The sequence below is a fragment of the Gekko japonicus genome, unplaced genomic scaffold (assembly GCF_001447785.1).
Source record: "Gekko japonicus isolate JY-2015 unplaced genomic scaffold, Gekko_japonicus_V1.1 scaffold18, whole genome shotgun sequence".
Classification (NCBI taxonomy): Eukaryota; Metazoa; Chordata; class Lepidosauria; order Squamata; family Gekkonidae; genus Gekko; species Gekko japonicus.
The window spans coordinates 347059-365175 of NW_015170275.1; the positions used below are offsets into that span (position 1 = coordinate 347059).

At 40.8% G+C, this 18117-nt stretch overlaps 1 protein-coding gene across 1 annotated transcript in view; it reads right to left on the minus strand.

Annotated features, from left to right (window-relative positions):
- Positions 1-15551: 15551 nt before the first annotated feature.
- FANCB (Fanconi anemia complementation group B) overlaps positions 15552-18117 on the minus strand; it is a 13808-nt gene continuing 11242 nt past the window's right edge. Inside the window, exon 8 of the mRNA XM_015417578.1 lies at positions 15552-15945. Coding sequence (XP_015273064.1) covers positions 15552-15945 — 394 coding nt within the window. The remainder of the gene's footprint in view (positions 15946-18117) is intronic.

An 18117-nucleotide genomic window follows, 5' to 3' on the forward strand; every position in this document is an offset into this window, starting at 1 on the left:
AAACCCACTCCCCCCCAGCCCCCCGCAAAGTTTCAAGAGGATTTTTGCCATTGACTTCAATGGCCCCATTGGTTACAATGGACCCGAATTTTTCGGGATTCCCGAAAATTTTCGGATATCTATGCTTTACCGGTATAGATATTCGGGTTTTTTCGGGTTTCCCGAAAAAATTCGGGTCCACTAACGCACCGCAAAGTTTCAAGAGGATTTTTGCCATTGACTTCAATGGCCCCATTGGTTACAATGGACCCGAATTTTTCGGGATTCCCGAAAATTTTCGGATATCTATGCTTTACCGGTATAGATATTCGGGTTTTTTCGGGTTTCCCGAAAAAATTCGGGTCCAATAAACCCGAATCCGAATTTTACCGAATTTTTTTTTTTTGCACATCCCTATCCCTAGCCCTAAAGACATCCAGCTGTCCTTGATCAGAGTCAGGGTTTTTTCAGCCCTGGCTCCTACCTGGTGGAACTCTCTGCCAGATAACATCCACACCCTGTGGGACCTTGTGCCATTCCACAGAGCGTGCAAGGCAAAGATGTTCTGTCAGGCTTTTGGTTGAGGACAGCAATGGGTACCATCATATCTGGCACTCCCTTCCCCTTCCCACCCTGCTTTCTCTCGCTTATTGACAGTGATGCAAACTGTAAACTTGTTTTGGTGCATCTGATGTTGTTTTTAGCTTTCTTAATTCCTTAGATTTTAAATTGTACAATATTATGTTGTTAACTGCCCTGAGTTCTGTGAACTCAGAGAAGGGCAGTGTATAAATTGTCATCACTAGATGGGAAACCTTATTGGGGACACTACCTGGAGATGTCACAGAAGGGAGCTCAGTGGGGGTGTAATGCCACAGAAACCGGTCAAAGAAACTGTCATTTCCTCCTTAGGAACTGATCTTTGTAGTCTGCAGGTCACTAGTAATTCTGGGGGAACTAGTACAAGAAGGGAATAAATGACAACTAAAATTTCATTAGGTAGACAATCTAAAATGGTGGCTAAGTTCTTGCAACGGTAGTCCTACAAGATTGCAACAGTGTTAAATGTGCCTAGCTCCCTAATTCTTGTGATAGACCCTCTTAACTACAGCTTTGCAAGACTATGGGGGCATTATTGATGGGATGTAAGATATATATATATTGCTTTTATATACTACACATGTACAGGGCAGGGGAATAGGGAATCACTATAACTAAAAGGAAAAAAAAACCCTACAGAATTAAGACAAGACTACAATAGTAACATTCTTAAATGTCGTTCTTACGTTGTCAATATCAAAGTATAGATACAACAAGAGGCGGGACCCGCAATACTCGCGCGGGGGGGGGAGCAACCTCCACACATGAGGCAGAGGAGGAAGCAGCAGGAGGAGGTAAGTTCCCCCCCATCCTGCCGGTTCCTCCCCCGTCTCCTCCACCCCCCCCGCTCGATCTCCCCCCTTGCCTCCCCCCTGGCTATGGGGGCATTATTTTCCCCTTTACCTCTATTCAAGGGCCTTCCAATGTCTCCTATGCCTGCATCTCTCTGCCACCTGATTGAAGGGCAGTATGTTCTCCAGGTTGGTATTTCTTTGTTTACATATTAAGTGTGAGAGTCATTAACTGTGGCAGATGGGATATCTGTGACTGTAAATGGGGTTGGCTCAGGAACAGTAAAATGTAAGCTCCCAGATGGACAAATCAGAGAGGTCTTCATTGAAAATTTCCTGTATGTGCAACAATTAGCAACCAACCTGATTTCTATGAGAGTGCTTGCAAAAAGAAGAATGGTCGTATAATTTGGAGAAAAAATATTTTATTAAGCAAAAGGAAGAAGGAAGAATTGATTAAAACTAGGAAAGTGCATTAGGACTTGTATGCTTTAGAGACATGTATGCAAAGTGCAAACCTAAGTAAACATTGCAATCACAAGAAATGTTCCTGGCTATGGCGTAGATGTTTAGGACACAGAGATAATTATACTACTGCCCAATTTGAAAGCCAGAACTTGACAAAGGGCATACAGATAAACAAGTACATTATTGCAAGAAACTCTATGCACTGCATTTAAGCTAAAGGAACCAGACCTAGTTTCAGTAAGAGCCATGCGACAAGCCAGACACAACACCCTCTGGTGGTGATACATAGTGATATTTGTGGTCCAATGAAGACTGAGACCCCCAGTGGGAACAGATATATACTAACTTTTATTGATGATTTTTCAAAGTATACAGTAACCTACTTGATCAGAGAGAAAAGTCAAGTATTGGAAAAATTTAAGGCATATGTAAATGAATAAAAAATAAATGGTCAGCTACAGATTCCAGAGAAAGCTACTAGCAATTTGCACTGACAATGGAGTAGAATATGTGGAACATGGCATGAAGAACTCTCTAACTGAACAAGGAATATAGCATCAGCTTACAGTCCCCTACACTGCAGAACAAAACAGTGTAGCAGAAAGGAAGAATCACTCTCTGACTGAGATGTGCAGATGCATGCTGCTTGAAGCAGAGTTCCATGAGAAATACTGAGTCGAAGCAATCAACACTGCTACCTACATTCCTAAGGAGAAACAAACCAAGATGGATCGGAGAACTGAACAAGGTATTTTTGTAGGATATGCACTGGGATGTAAAGGGTAAAGGCAAAGGTTCCCTTGCTCGAAAGCCAGTCGAATCCGAGTCTAGGGTTGCAGTGCTCATCTCCGTTTCAAAGCCAAAGAGCCAGCGCTGTCCGAAGACGTTTCTGTGGTCATGTGGCTGGCATGACTAAACCCCAAGGCGCACGGAACGCTGTTACCTTCCCACCGAAGTGGTACCTATTTATCTACTTGCAATTTCTTGCTTTTGAACTGCTAGGTTGGCAGGAGCTGGAACTAGAGATGGGAGCTCACTCCATCATGCGGCACCCGGGTCTTGAACTGCTGAACTACTGACCTTCCACAGCCTGCAGTTCAGCATCTTAACCACTTGAGCCACCGCAGCTCCTATGTAAAGGGTACAGAATCCTTAAATTAAGAAAAGAAACTGTAAAAATCTGCAACACAGTCTACATTGATGAAAAAAATCTACAAATAAAGAAAAAGTAGACATCAAAGAATCCACACCAACAGAAGACAACAGAGCACAGCAACCAGAAACAGTGCAATGAGCACCATGGACCATACAGATGACACATCTGCAAAGCCAGAAGAACCAGAAAGGACTGTAAAGACAGCTATCAGATGGTCAACTAGAGCAAACAGAGGAGTACCACTGAGAAGACACTCCTCCCTGACAAAGACAGATGCTGTAACTGAGCCTCCCACATGGGAAGACATAGAAAGAATGCCTACCAGCCAAGCAGAAAGATGGAGAAAGTCTGCAGAAGAGGAGACTGAATCCCTAATCAAAAACCAAACATGGACATGCACAGAACTACCTTCAGGAAAGAGGGCAGTAGGATGCAAATGGGTGTTCAAAACCAAATATGATGCAGAAGGAGAAATACAAAGATACAAGGCCAGATTAGTTGCCAAAGGGTATTCTTAAAAATTAGACTGTGACGAGATGTTTGCACCAGTAGTGAGACATACTTCAATAAGGATGCTCCTCAGTATAGCAGCAGCAAGAAAGATGGATGTGAAACATCTGGATATAAGGACTGCCTTCTTACACAGAGAAATAAAGGAGGATGTTTACATGGAACAACCACCAGGATTTGAGCAATCCAAAGACAGGCATTTAGTATGTGAACTACAAAAGAGCATATACGGACTGAAAAAAGCTGCAAAAACTTCATCAGATGCTAACTAAAGAGGGATTTGAGCAAGGCAAAGTTGAACAATGCCTGTATTCAAGATGCAGAGACAATAGGTGGATCTACATTCTTACCCATGTGGACGACTTAATTGCTTGTTATGAAACTCATGAAGACTATACTGAAACAGTCTGACACCGAAGTGAAGAAGTGGGAGTAAAGGAACTGGAAAACATCAATTACTACCTCAGAATACAAATAGAACAAGAGGAATATGGAAGTTATTCTCCTCAGCCAAAAACAGAAAATTCTAGAATTCCTGGACTATATATTATTTATTATTCAAATTTATATTCTGCCCTCGCCGGAAGCGGGCTCAGGGTGGATCACAGCACAATATCAAAATATATGAAAATTTCTAAACATTTAAAGTATAAATATAAACAATTAATACAATTTAAAAACAAGATAAATTAAAACTGAGCACACTATTCATCCTCATACAGGGGTTTCCAGCTGGTGCCCCTAGTCTCTCAAACTTCTTCTTAACCTGGCCCATGTATTTTCTCATATACAAATGAGAAAATCCAAAGCAGTAGGCATTCCTATGGAGGTGAACTACCTGAAAGAACAAGGGAATGAAGAACCTCTAACTGACAACAAACAATACAGGGAAGCAATTGGAAGACTACTGTACATAAGCTCACTTACACACCCTGACATCACAGCAGCTGTGGGCATACTATACAGAAAAACAGAAACACCAAATAACAGAGACTGGACAGCAGTAAAAGGACTTACCAGGTATCTTCATGGCACTGCTTATCTAAAACTGAAATTACCAGCAAATGACAATCCCAAACTGATGGGATACATGGATGCAGACAGGGCAGGAGATACTATAAACAGGAAGTCAACCAGTGGACATTTATTTTTGTATGGGAATGGAGCAGTCAGCTGGACCAGCAGAAAACAAGAGACTGTGGCTGTGTCCTCCACAGAAGCAGAGTTTGTATCTGCAGGAGAAGCATGCAAAGAACTAGTGCAGATACTACAGTTAATGCAGGACTTTGGGATGGAAGAACCCAGACCAGTGCAACTTTTTGAAGATAATCAGGGATGCATAAAGCTTGCAAAAACAAAAAGAATTTGAGGATTAAACACATAGATGTAAAGCATTATCTTGTAAAAGACATGCAGAAGGAAGGGCTTGTTGAACTGGAGTATTGCCCTACAGAAAATATGATTGCAGATGTACTTACCAAGCCACTTCCACGTGAGAAATTTGAGAGTCTCTGCAAGAAAATTAATCTTGTGGACTTTGCACATTAGACCTTGAAAAGGGGTATTGGAATATGCAAGGTGCATAGATTAAAAATGACAAGAACAACCTGCAGGGGGAAGCAAAGGGGGCAACTAATTAGCATAGTGAGATTAGGGACTTCCTACTATTTTCAAATAGTCTCCTTCATGTCTCCTGATTGGCTTAATTAGGATGCTTTCCCACTCCTGCTGAGAACTGTTTGTTACTGACTTCCTCCTAGCTTGTTAGATAGTTAGACTTCTCTTTCTCTCTCCTCTTTCTTACAAAGTTGGTATCTTCTTAATAATTTGACTTAAATCTTTAAGCAGTTTGTGCTCCCTTTTACTGCATATCTACACACTGTTGACACAGCCTAATCACTGGTGAAATAAGGTCAACCATATGCATTCCAATTAACAGCCTAGCTACAGTAGCTTGTATCAGTGGATGTTTCCAAATTGATTCCATAGGCAGTCCAATACATGATACATCACAGTAATCTGACCTGGATATTATCATGACATAGATAATGATGGGAACCTCAGAACCAGCACGGTATATTGGCTAGAGTGTTAGACTAAGTTGTTGGAGACCCAGGTTCAAATCCCCACCCTGGCATGGAAGGCTACTGGTGAACTTGGGCCAGTCTTAGCCTGATGTCTCAGGGTTTTTGTGAAGATAAAATGGAGAGCTTTGTAAACTGCTTTAGATCCCCATTGGGGAGAAAAGCAAGCCATAAATATGTAAAATAAAATAAAGACAATATAAAACCATTAAGCATTAAAAACATTAACAAACCAGTTTGAGAAAAGAGAGACAATCTACAATCAACATATTAATGACACTTTGCTCTATATCGCTCAGTGACCTCCACAAGTTGTCTCACTTGATTACATTTGAATTATTCCATATGGATCATTCTTGGAAGCAATTTATGTTGTGTATTGTTTTCTGATTTTCTTTCATGTCTTTTCAGCATGCAAGTACTGTTACAGCAGAAACACTAAAGAATCAAAAGCATCCCCTTTCCATTTTTTGCCATGCCAAACATGGCCCATCCAATGCAAGCAGAACACAGACCCTCACACCCAACCAGGATCTCACATGTTCCAAACATATTTATTCAGCAAGGTGTATAAGATCCTGATGCACGTCAAGAAAAATACCCATTGATAAACAGTCCATTTCTGATCATTCATATGGTGCTATCTAAATTTAAAATAATTGCCAAAAATGGGATCTGACCAATGTCAGAGCAATGACAGCTAGCTTTCTTTTCTAGTGTTAGTATTTTTTTCTAGCAATATTTCACTTGCAAAATTTGATGTGCCTGAATGTTGCTTGTTTGAAACAAAACTTTGGTTCTATTGCTTTGGGTGTCTTCCCCTCCCTGCATATAGCAAAGTTTCAGAAGCATAGCCATTTATAATGCCTAGAAAGGCTTTTCATTTGGATATACAGAATACTCTAACACGATCTTGTGACAGCTAACTGTTGTTGTACTAGGCTGCTGTGCTGTCCATTACTGAAGGAATGGAACAGAGTCCTCTAGTAGCGATCGTTTACAGCCTCCCTTGGAGACAAGAGCACTCACAGACCTTTCAGCAAGGTTAGGCTAAAGCGCTTTGCAAAGTACAAATTGCAGCAATCAGTGGCTAGCTGTATGTATGCCAGTCTTACTGCCAGGGGGAAGAGGCCTGTTCAAAATGCTGCATGACCCCATTTTATCCTCTGTAAGTAGCTTTTCCTCACCATTTCCTCCTTTGCCATGGCAATGCTGTTCAATAATGCATAGGTAATTTTGCTGTTTGATGCCATGTTTTGCTTTTAGAAATAGGGAAGGAGACAGAAGTATGCTTTCCTGCCTTGTCTTTATAATTTGGAGTGCGCAGTTCTCATCTGTTGTTCTTCCAGTGCTCCAGGAAACAGAAGACCTTTTTCCCCCCAGCAGACATCATTCATCTGTCATCACTGTCACATTCTGGGCTTAATCAAGCTGTCCCTGTTGGTTATATTTCGATGCTTTTGGTGCCAACTCTGAGGCTTTGCTCTGTTTGGGTATGCACATTAGAGATGGGCATGAACCTTGTTACAAACCTAATTTCATGACGAACATAGACAGTTTGCAAACCAAGGTTCGTACCCATCCGTATCCACAACCCTCCCATGACCCTCCACATGGTTTTGGGAGGTTCATGGGGTTCGTGATGGGAAGTGGGGGGAGAGCAAGAAGGAGCAAGATGCATGCCATTTCAACAATCCCTTTTGCTCCCTCCACTTCCAAGTGTTTTCTTTAAATGACTTTTGCAAGCCGGTGCCGCATGCAAGTGAAGTCCAAGTGGCACGTTCACCACTTCCGTGTGGCACCCACTTGCAAAAGCCATTTAAAGGGAATATTCCCTTTAAATGTCTGTTGCAAGATCTTCCCTCAGGGAGTTGCCTTCAGCAGAAAGGAGGGAAGGAAGACCCGCCTATCCCATCACAAACTTCATGAAACAAACCAGTTTGGTAAATGGGGAGGCTGGTGAAGGTTCATGTGATCCCACAAACCATGAACAGGGACAAACCTCAATTTTCCTGGTTCGTGCCCATCCCTAATGCACATATACATAAACTAGTCAAGTAGTATTGGTTGTCCAATGAACTGTGTGGTTGCTCTTAATATGGGATTAAGACAGAGGATCCTCTGTTTGTCTGAGATATATGTAAACAATCCCCTCTCCTTTCTGACTAACTGATAACTGATGCTGTCCAAGCTGATTGTACCAAGCACATTCCTAAAGTACAATCCTATCCAAGTTATACCAGCCCAGTAGTGATAGAATTGCTTACTTAATCCCTTATGCAGACATAACACCAATTTATAATAGTGTGGAAGTCAGTGAAAATGTTATGTCATCCTAACCACACTGACTCAAACGAAGCAGAGTTAGAGGTATGGTGGGAAGAGCTAACCTGGATCCTCTTCCAGGGCAACAAGTAAAGCACATCAACTGAAGTTGGGTAGAGCCCAGGATGATTTCCCTCACTCCCTCATCCCTTTACCCCTTCACATACACAGAATAGGATACCAACAAACTCAAGACCAGTTGTGGCATTAGATATATAAAAAACCCTGGAGAAAGACCACTTGTGGTTGTAAAGGACGTGGTATAGGATAGTGCTCTACCCCCCTGCCTACAGAACTATGGGTGCATTAGTGGGAATTTTAGTGCTAGGGAGCTTTTGTGACAAATACCCAGCAGCAAGGAGACCAAACTATAGGAAGGACACTTGTCTTTCTTTATTCCTTACAAGTGCCTGCCTCAGGACTCTAGATACCAGGCACCTCTGTTCCACTTTTACAGTTAATGCTTTCAAGGACAAAGCAACCAGCACCACTAAGTAAAGAAGGGGTTAGTATGCCTCAAAAAGGATTGCTGGTCTTCCACCCCTCTCACCAAGCGCTCCCAAGAAAATAGATGGAGATACAGGGCAACCAAATGTTCACCCTCTCCCACATTTAGAAGAAAATCTACTGGTTCAACAGCCCTGCGATAGTCAAGAAGTAATAACAGGGTTACCCATTCATGGGGGACAGAGCCTTCTTGGCCAAAATCTTCCAAATGAAAATTGATAATTGACTTTCTATTATTATGCAAGGCTTGATATGATCTCTCTCATATGATGAAGAAGAGATGGTTTTTATACCCCACTTTTCTCTACCTTAAGGAGTCTCAAAAGTGGCTTCCCTTCCTCTCCCCATAACAGTCACCTTGTGAGGTAAAAGGGATTGAGAGAGTTCTGAGAGAACTGTGACTGGCCCAAGATCACCCAGCAGGCTTCAGGTGGAGGAGTGGGGAATCAAACTCAGTTCTCCAGATCAAAGTCAGCTACTCAACTACTATACCACATTGGCTGGTGGAGCTATAAGGCCACACATCTCCTTTAAGTTGCCAGATTTGATTTTGGACATGGAGCTGTAAGGTCACACATCTCCTTTAAGTTGTCAGATTTGATTTTGGACATGGTGTGATTTGCAGTTCACAGGTACTTTTTTCCTTGCTGTGGATCATCCTTAAAAATCTGTGTTGTCCATATAATATGAATAAAGGATTAGGGGAATAAAGGATTGTAAAGTGCAATTATCCACTTCTATACTACAATGTATATTGTTAATTGGATGTTACAGTTAAAAAGAAGAAGCTAAAAATACATGAGCCAATTACATGGGAATGCGTGAGCTGATGGTCCTACATCTGGCTAAATTAAATGATGGATTGTCTCCAGTCAAAAAAACCCCTGCTTTTTTGTGTTGCAATTCTTTCTGAACATTAACAAACTTGCTGCAATCAAGCACATTTCTACTACTGGAAATAGAGGGAAATGATGTTTTATAGAACCTGTCTAAACTCAAACCTTTGCCTGAAGCAGATGTGTAACTATTGACCAAGTAAACAGATGCAACTGCATCCAGCCAGAAGTGGCAAAATACCACTGTCTTCTCATACTTAAAACTTGTAAACATCTTGTGCTTTTTTGGTCATAACAGAGGTCATTATGCAAAGCTGTGGCATTATTACTCTTGTTTGAACTGTGTAGGCAAAGGGGCAACACATTCTTATCTGTAGCACCCAAACAGCACTTTATTAGTTTAAACACCTTGCTATGCTGCCTTTCCACCCAGCTCAGGTTTTCCAGGGCAGCCAACATGACCTATGGAGATCAATGGGCAATCACAACCCCTAAAGAAAAAAAGAAGTCAGACATTAAGATACTTAAAAAAAAATGCCTACAGTACATAACCCTGACAATTGACAGTTGCACCAAGCTGGTCTGAAGCCATTTTAAAAAATACTAATATTAATATCTGCAGTCAAGAGATTTTATCTTGGGGTAATTCGATCCATTTGACATTTTAGAAGATAAAAGATTTCAGTTGCAGCAACACAACCATTTCTAATAATAAACATCTCAGAAATGATTACCTGTGCTGTGATCACTCTCAGAGGTAACTTCTTTTCCAAGGCTATAAGGCTCAAGGGCAAAATTTTCAGACGAAACCATTCAATTATATAATTTTACATTCTTACATTCGAGATTAATTGCAAAATTTTAAAAAGTGTGTGTCCACACGAAAGTTCATACCTTGAATAAAACTTTGTTGGTCTTAAAGGTGCCACTGGACTCTAAATTTGTTCTGCAAAAAAAGAGGGGCGTTGTAACTTGTACACAATTTTTATCCTTCACAATGATAGCAGTCTTATCCACACAAATCAGTCACCAATTTTTAAAGGGAAAGGGATTTTGTGCCTTAAGCACAGGCAGGCGCATTTAACATTTTAAAAGAATTGTGACGCAGCCTGTATAAACCACTGAGTTAACCAGAAAGCTAAATTTGTACCCTGGAGTGTTCTGGTGGTGATCACTTCTCTGGCAGACTCCTGGCTCCCTCCCTTATTCCAATGAACATTTACACTGTATGGGAAGAATCTAAGCAATCATTCTGAATTTGCATCTATATAAACTTGTCCACTTTTAAGGTTTCTCCTCAAAAAGTCTACTGGGCTACAAAAGCATGTGTGTGTGTGTGTGTGTTGAATTTGCCCCAGCGCCACCTACTTTTTCCAGATTGCTTGTGACTCCATCAATGGCTGCCATTTCTTCCATGCAGTAACCAAATGAACATGGCAGATCACCTGGGATGCTAGATGCCCCTCTGAAAGGGGGCTGCTGCTCTGGTAACATCCCTTCTGGTTTGCCTGTCCCACATGATTATTATCAGAATTATGTATTGTCATGGAACAGGATTTAATCAGAGGAACCACACCCACAGGGGTAGCACCCTTAAAGAGTGCTTCGGAAAGCTAAGGCAGCCCACAGAGTCTCATCAGAAGTATTACAAGTAAGTCTCAGTTCAGCCACTAGGTGGCCCATACCTTCATGCTGAATTACACTGACGTCTGACAATACTAGAAACGCACAAGAAATCTGTGATTACTGTCACTATCCATGTCGTCAAATTATTAGCACATATGACTGTCATGTGGAACAAATAAAAGGACCTGAGACTTCTTCAGCCATACACCCTAAAGACAGGGTACCCTGTACTCAAAACATCTCTGATGGGTTCCTTCCCAGCCTTTTCTGGAAAATCTCAAAGAAAAAAGATCCACTTTCTTTCAGAGATAATATTTCACTTTAAAAACTGTTAGATTAAGCTTCTCCACAGTCTCCCCTCCCAATCAGGGATGGGCATCTTCTACCTTCCCCCAAAATAGTTTATTCTCCAGTAAATAGCTAACATATTTATCACATTTTAATCTCACTCTTCCTTCAAGTTCAGGGCAATATATTCTGTTTTCATCCTCTCCTTATCTCTTCTATCCTCACAACACTGCCAAGAAGGTAGACAGGGAGATAGATATTCTGTCTCCCAGTCAGCTTTATGGGCAAGTGTGGATTTGAACCCAATTCTTCCTGTTCCTAGCTCAAACTCTAACCACTGCACCATAGTGACTGTCTCATGGCGAACTCATGTACATGCAAGGACCTATAGGTATGAACTTGTTACATGACTTCTTCATGGTTAGCACTGGATTAAAAAAAGGAGAGAAACACAGATGTAAGCAAAACAGAGGATGGAATCAGACAACTCTATGGTGGCCTGGCTATTTCTAAACTCTCTGTTTTGTGACATTAATACCATAAAGCCCACGAAATCTATATGCTTCAGCTTTGATTGGAAGTTGAAACTAATCATTGTAAGAATTCAAACCCTATGCAATGTGCAGTTCCAGGACTTTTATCAGACCTGGCACAATGACATTATCAAGAAGCTATCAGTGACTACAAACCCACAATCACAACACACACCTACAAGTATGCAAACTTTCCCCAAAAGAAGTTACCAATTGAGAAGAGATATGCATATTTGCTGAACAGCTATTTCTCTACCTCATACCCTTGGTGAGGTAGAAGTCCAACATTTACAGGTACTGATGTATGCAATGGAGTGGGCTCTGCAGCCCAAGGGAAGCTCTATTTAAGTTAGAGATTACTGGGCTTATGGTTGTATTTACTCAGGAGGTAATGAAGTGTCACCAGGTAAATGAGTGCTAAAGCCCAATACAGAAATTACTAATGTTTCAAATTTTTATTTTCAGCAGTCCAAGGTGCTGAAAATACCTCAGCTGTGTCAAATATAAAATGAACTAGTATTTTTACTAACAGACAGGAAGTTCTTCAGTGAATGGCAGGAATAAAAACGAGCAACTTTAACAAATTCTTCCACTTGCCCAAACCCACTGGTGGTGGAAAGTGCTGTCAAGTGACCCCACAGGATTTTCAGGGCCAGAGACTATCAGAAGTGGTTGGCCATGGCCTGCCTAGGTCTAGCAACCCCAGACTTCCTTGGTGGTCTCCCATCCAAATACTAACCAGAACCAACCCAGCTTAGTCTCTGAGATCTGACAATATCAGGCTAGCTTGGGCCAGCCAGGTCAGGGCTACACATATTAAAACTAATGACTATATCGTTTCAAACAAAGATTCCATAGGTAACTCTGCTTGTGAAAATTAATGCTTTTAGAATGCTGACAACCAAAACTAGTAAGGAATCAGTCAGACTAACAGATTTCCCACTGGATTCTCTGTAGTCAAACCAACATTATTTCCATAAGAGAAGACCATCACTCGATTTGGGATGAATTTCTCTTAGTTTTGCTGAAAACAAAAGAAAAAGACTCCAGCAGCACCTTAAAGACTAACAAAATATGTGGCAGGGTAGGAGCTTTCATGAGTCACTGCTCACTTCTGCTGTATCTGAAGAAGTGAGCAGTGACCCATGAAAGCTCCTGCCCTGCCACATATTTTGTTAGTCTTTTAAGGTGCTGCTGGACTCTTGCTCTATTCTACAACAAAATACATGCCTTCCCATTACAAGGCTGGAGATCAGAGAAAAGCAAGAACAGATAGAAGCCCTGGTCGTCACCACACTTGCAGCGCAGGGGCTAAGTAGCAGTCATACAATAAGCCTGCACGTTCTCTTCTCCTAGAGCATGAACACTTCAAAACATGAAAAGCCAACTGGCCGTGAAGTTAGCAGATTTGTACCTGAAGGACCCAGTATCTGAGATACAAAAAGAATGATACCAAATACCCAGAAGATCATTGCTCTTATGAGATTATTAAAAGGATGTTCATCATATGAAAAAATGTCCACAGATTTGCATATTGGTTTAACGCTAGCTAGCTACATACAACTGCAACTCTTGGTATCCTGCTTTTTAAAGATTATTAAAAAATACCCAAATATGCTATCTCCTGGCTGCTGCAGTAATTTTAATTTTCCTCAGATACTTGCAAGTAGAAACCAAAGATTAATTGAGAAGCTTTCACTGAATACAAATTATTGAATACATGTTGGACACCCAAGGACATGGTGGTAGCTGCCAGTTGCTCAGCAGCTCCAATAGCCAAGTTTCATAGCTGTATATGCAGCACTCAGAGTGCTACGTTGCCCCCTTGCAGTCAGTAGGATCAAAGAATCTTTTGAGATTACTGGGCACAGATGAGGAAGCACTGTGTTTTTGACCAAGTTTCTGAGGAAGAAAGAAAACCTTTGCTTAATATGCTGTCAGATAGAAGTTGCCTAAGGGAAAATGGTGAATGACACTAATACAAAAGAGAACAGCACAAAGTGAAAGGGGGAAATGTAAAGGAGAAGCTAACAGGAAAATCTTGGGTTTGCATGTCAGAAACATAAGAAGACTAAGTAGGACCTCCTCCAACATGATCATAGTTGCACGAGCATACACTCTTGTACTGACACACATGAACGTGGGGACATAAATAGCCCTGCAAGAATATATTTTTGGATATATGTCCATAATCAGAATGCTAATCCAGAAAGTTACAGGTCACTGCCTTTTCTAGACATAATATTGAAGTTTTATAGGTTCCTTTACAGAAAGAATAAAGACTTTAAAAATGCATACAAATTACCATAGACCAAAAAGACCACAGAATGTCAAAACTTTACCTATGAAAGGAAAAGTAACAAACAAGTTACAGGTCACTGCCTTTTCTAGTCATAATATTGAAGTTTTATAGGTTCCTTTACAGAAAGAATAAAGACTTTAAAAATGCATACAAATTACCATAGAACAAAAAGACCACAGAATGTCAAAACTTTACTTATGAAAGGAAAAGTAACAAAAATGTTCAGAGATAGTTTTGTAAAAATATAGAAATGTAACTCTTGTCCAGTGAAAATTCTGGCCATGTTTCAGCAGCTAGACTCACTAAATTGTACTGCATTTCACCACTCCTCATGTCCCCAGCGATCAGCTTTCACATCAGATTGCCATTTAAATTGGGTTTTTAATAAATGCATAAATCTTGAGAGTCTGAGAAATGTATTTGTGAAACTTGCCTGTAAATTCATCAACACTTTATATGCACACTGCCATATAAAAAGTGCTTTACAAACTTATCTTCATAACAACCCTGTGAGGTAGGTTTGGCTAAAGGCCAACCAAGAATGTTGAAATCTCAATAACATTTTGAAATGCATACATCTATAGCTAGATGCAGTAGCAGAGTAAAGGGCTCTCCTGCTATAGCCACAGCATGATTAACTACAATTTCTATATAACACTTTGACAGTTAAACCATAAAGATTAAGATTCAGAAGAATGAATAAGAAAACCATGATCTCATCAGTTTTGGCAGTTTTGTTGAGAACTGGTAATTTTATAAGAAAAATACTTCCACATTGCATGGGGGGGTTGTCTGATACCTTTATTCAATAGTTCTGTGAGCTGATAGTTCTGTATTCAATAGTTCTGCAAGTTTCAGCTATGGTGAGCTCCATTCACCAAACCCAAACATAATGCCAGCAGCCACCCACAGCATTCAGTAGCCAAGACTACCTCCACAGTGAACTGCACTAATTTTAAACAATTGATTATTTTTGCTGTGAAAAACTATCCCAACAAATTACATTTTATTCAGACAGAAGAAGAAAGCCACTGTGGCTTGTCCTAAGTGCTATAGAAATACAGTACACACCCTATTGTAAATACCTACAGTAGGATTTTTCTAGCTGTGGGGTACCCTTCCTTGGGAATCTGCTTTTGGGTACAGCAGTGCAAACAAAGTGTGTATGACTTTATCTAGTGTGCCACTGTAGACTTGGAAAATGGGCTATAGCTAAGTCTAAGGGCTGTCAAACAATGGCATTTACGAAGGTTTTGGCAGCCCCCCTTCCTCTCCCTTCCCATTTCAAAGACTCCCAATCTGTTTTAAGTGAGATACCAATCATAGTAGGGAATAAAAATATTAAAGAAGTACTTATACTGGCAAGTATACTTCTGTATAACTCAAACAGATACTCTTCTGAATATTAGCAACAGAATTTCCTTGCAACTAAGCACTTCCTGAATAGACATTACAACACTTACAGAGCTCATTTGCATGATAAAATGGAATTCAGCATAAGTAATACTATGTACTTTTCAATTGTAAAAAATTACTGAAAATAAAGTTAGAGAGAGGAGCATTGCCATGTGATTGTGTCAGAATTCAGCTGAGCTTCAACTACATTCAAAATAATTCTTCTGTAGAAGGAACCACCCAATGTTCGGGTTGTACCCAGGACACTTTGTTTCTGCCCCTTTTTAAATGCTTCTCTGAATTGTTGCACTGCAGGGACCCTGTCTGCTTCTTTACTTTCTTCATCATCCAGAAGCAAGTTGTTTTCAGTTTTGTGTAAAGCAGAGGAAAGGGAAAGACGGAGAGAGACCATTTCCTTTTCTAAAGCTAGTGCAAGCTGCCCAGCAAGTACTTTCTTGCTTCTTAATCTCAAGGGTTTTATCTTACAAGCTGATGGTAGCAATCCAAAGAGGCTATGGAGACACTGGAACAAGATAGTTTGGTGTCTGTGAAGTAGAAGAATTCTTAGTGAGATAAACCTTTTCTGTGTATTTAAAAAAACAATATTAGGCTTAAATATATAACAGAAAATATATAACAGAAAATGTTCACAAAGCAATATATTTTCAGTTACTGAAGGCTGAAAAAGAAATTTCTCTTTGGAGCATATAACAAGTATGAGACAGAGCAGGGAAGAAGTTAGCCATACTGAAAAGACCTCAGCAGCAACAGTTATGTCAACTGTATACATGTCTATGAGGACAGTATTAAGATGCAACTAAGGTTTTGAATGGACCCTGTCTAGGGGGTGTGCATTCCGCACAAACTGAGGCAAAGAACCCAATTTTGTTCAGGTATTATTTAAACCAAACACAGATCAAAGAATCTGACTGGCTGAGCCCGAATAAAAGCCATTCCCCCCCAAGCTTTTATTTGGGTACATTTATTTGGGTATATTTATTTATTTGGGTACATCTTGCAGCTCAGTTTAAAGCGAGCTGCAAGAGGAGCCAGCCCAGGAGTGGCCAGGGTGGTGGGAGCTGAGAGCTCCACACCACCTCCGCTGGGGCTGGCTTCTCTTGCAGCTCAATTTAAAAGAAAAGATCAGCTGGGGCAGTAGGAGCTGAGGAGCTGAGAGCTCCGTGCCACCTTGGCTAGGACTGGAGCTGTAAAGGGAGCCAAGCCAAGGATCGGCTGGGATGGTGGGAGCTGCAAGAGGTTTAAACTGAGCTACAAGAGGAGCCAGGCCCAACTGAGGTGGCGTGGAGCTCTCAGCTCCTGTCACCCCGGCCAATCCTGGGGCTAGCTCCTCTTGCAGCTTGATTCTTCAATATACCCTATGGGGACTATTATGGTCCCCATAGAATATAATGGAGCCAAAAAAATCAAGTTTCCCAAATCCAAATGCCATTCCCAATCAGGAATATTGGAAAATTCTGATATTTTTCTGGTTCAATATACTGAACTCAAAAAATACAATTTTTTGTTGTTGCTTTGCCCTGACTTGGATGGCTCAGACTTGCCTGATTTGGTCAGATCTTGGAAGCTAAGCAGAGTCAGCCCTGGTTAGTACTTGAATGGGAGGCCACCAAGGAAGTCCAGGGTTGCTGCACAGAGGCAGGCAATGGCAAACTACCTCTGTCTGTCTTTTGCCGTGAAAACCCTATTTCATGGGGTATTCATAAATTGGCTGCGACTTGATGGAGCTTTCCACCACCAAGGTTTTAAATGGTACTGTAATTCTAATTTAAATCCTTTGACCAAATAAAAATATGCATTGCAATGGAGAGCACTGTTCTGCATTAGCAGTCTTTAGAAAAGGAGATTCCTTTGAAGATTTCAGTGAGTTTACGGAGTAAGATAAAGCTTTTGCATAGGTGAAATAGGATATTTGTTATATAGGTTTCATTAATTGACATTTTTTCTTTCAAAAGCTTCCAGTGGGTGGCATGTCTGAATAGTACTTGCTGATCACGTTCAGCACAAACATCTGTCCTGAACAAAAATGTTTCATACATATCTGTGTAAAATACCTTCTACAAGTATTAGGAAAATTCAGAAGAAGTCAGGCACGTTCACATTCCACTGATTTCCTTTGATTGAGCTCATTGCTTCCAATCAGGTTTCCCTGACATTAGCAAGCAGCTGCTTCCCCCCCCTTTCCTTAGCACTGACATGGGCAGAACTTAACACTACCCTATCCAAAACAGAATGTAATATATTTCAAGGATAGGCTGCAATCTGAGTTCTGGAAATTCAATATGTTTTGTTTCAAGTTAATATAAGATTAATTTCCAGCAACTGCATTAAGCGATTAAGCAGCTGCAGTTTTTTTAAAAAAAAAACACACATGTTCATCTGGTGGTGGAAAGTGCCATCGAGTCAGAGCTGACTTATGGCGACCCTGAGGGGTTATCAAGGCAAGAGACATTCACAGGTGGTTTGCCATTGCTTGCCTCCAGCATCACAACCCGGGATGTTCCTTGGGAGGTTTCCCTTCCAAATGCTAGCCAGGACTGACCCAGTTTAGCTTCCAAAATCCGATGAGATCAGTCTAGCCTGGGCTATCCAGGTTCACCTACACAAATAATGTAAGTGACTACCAGAGACTGTCCAATTATTTGCCCTTTAGCCTCCACAGAATAACTATTCCAAAATAATTTTAGACTGCCGTGACA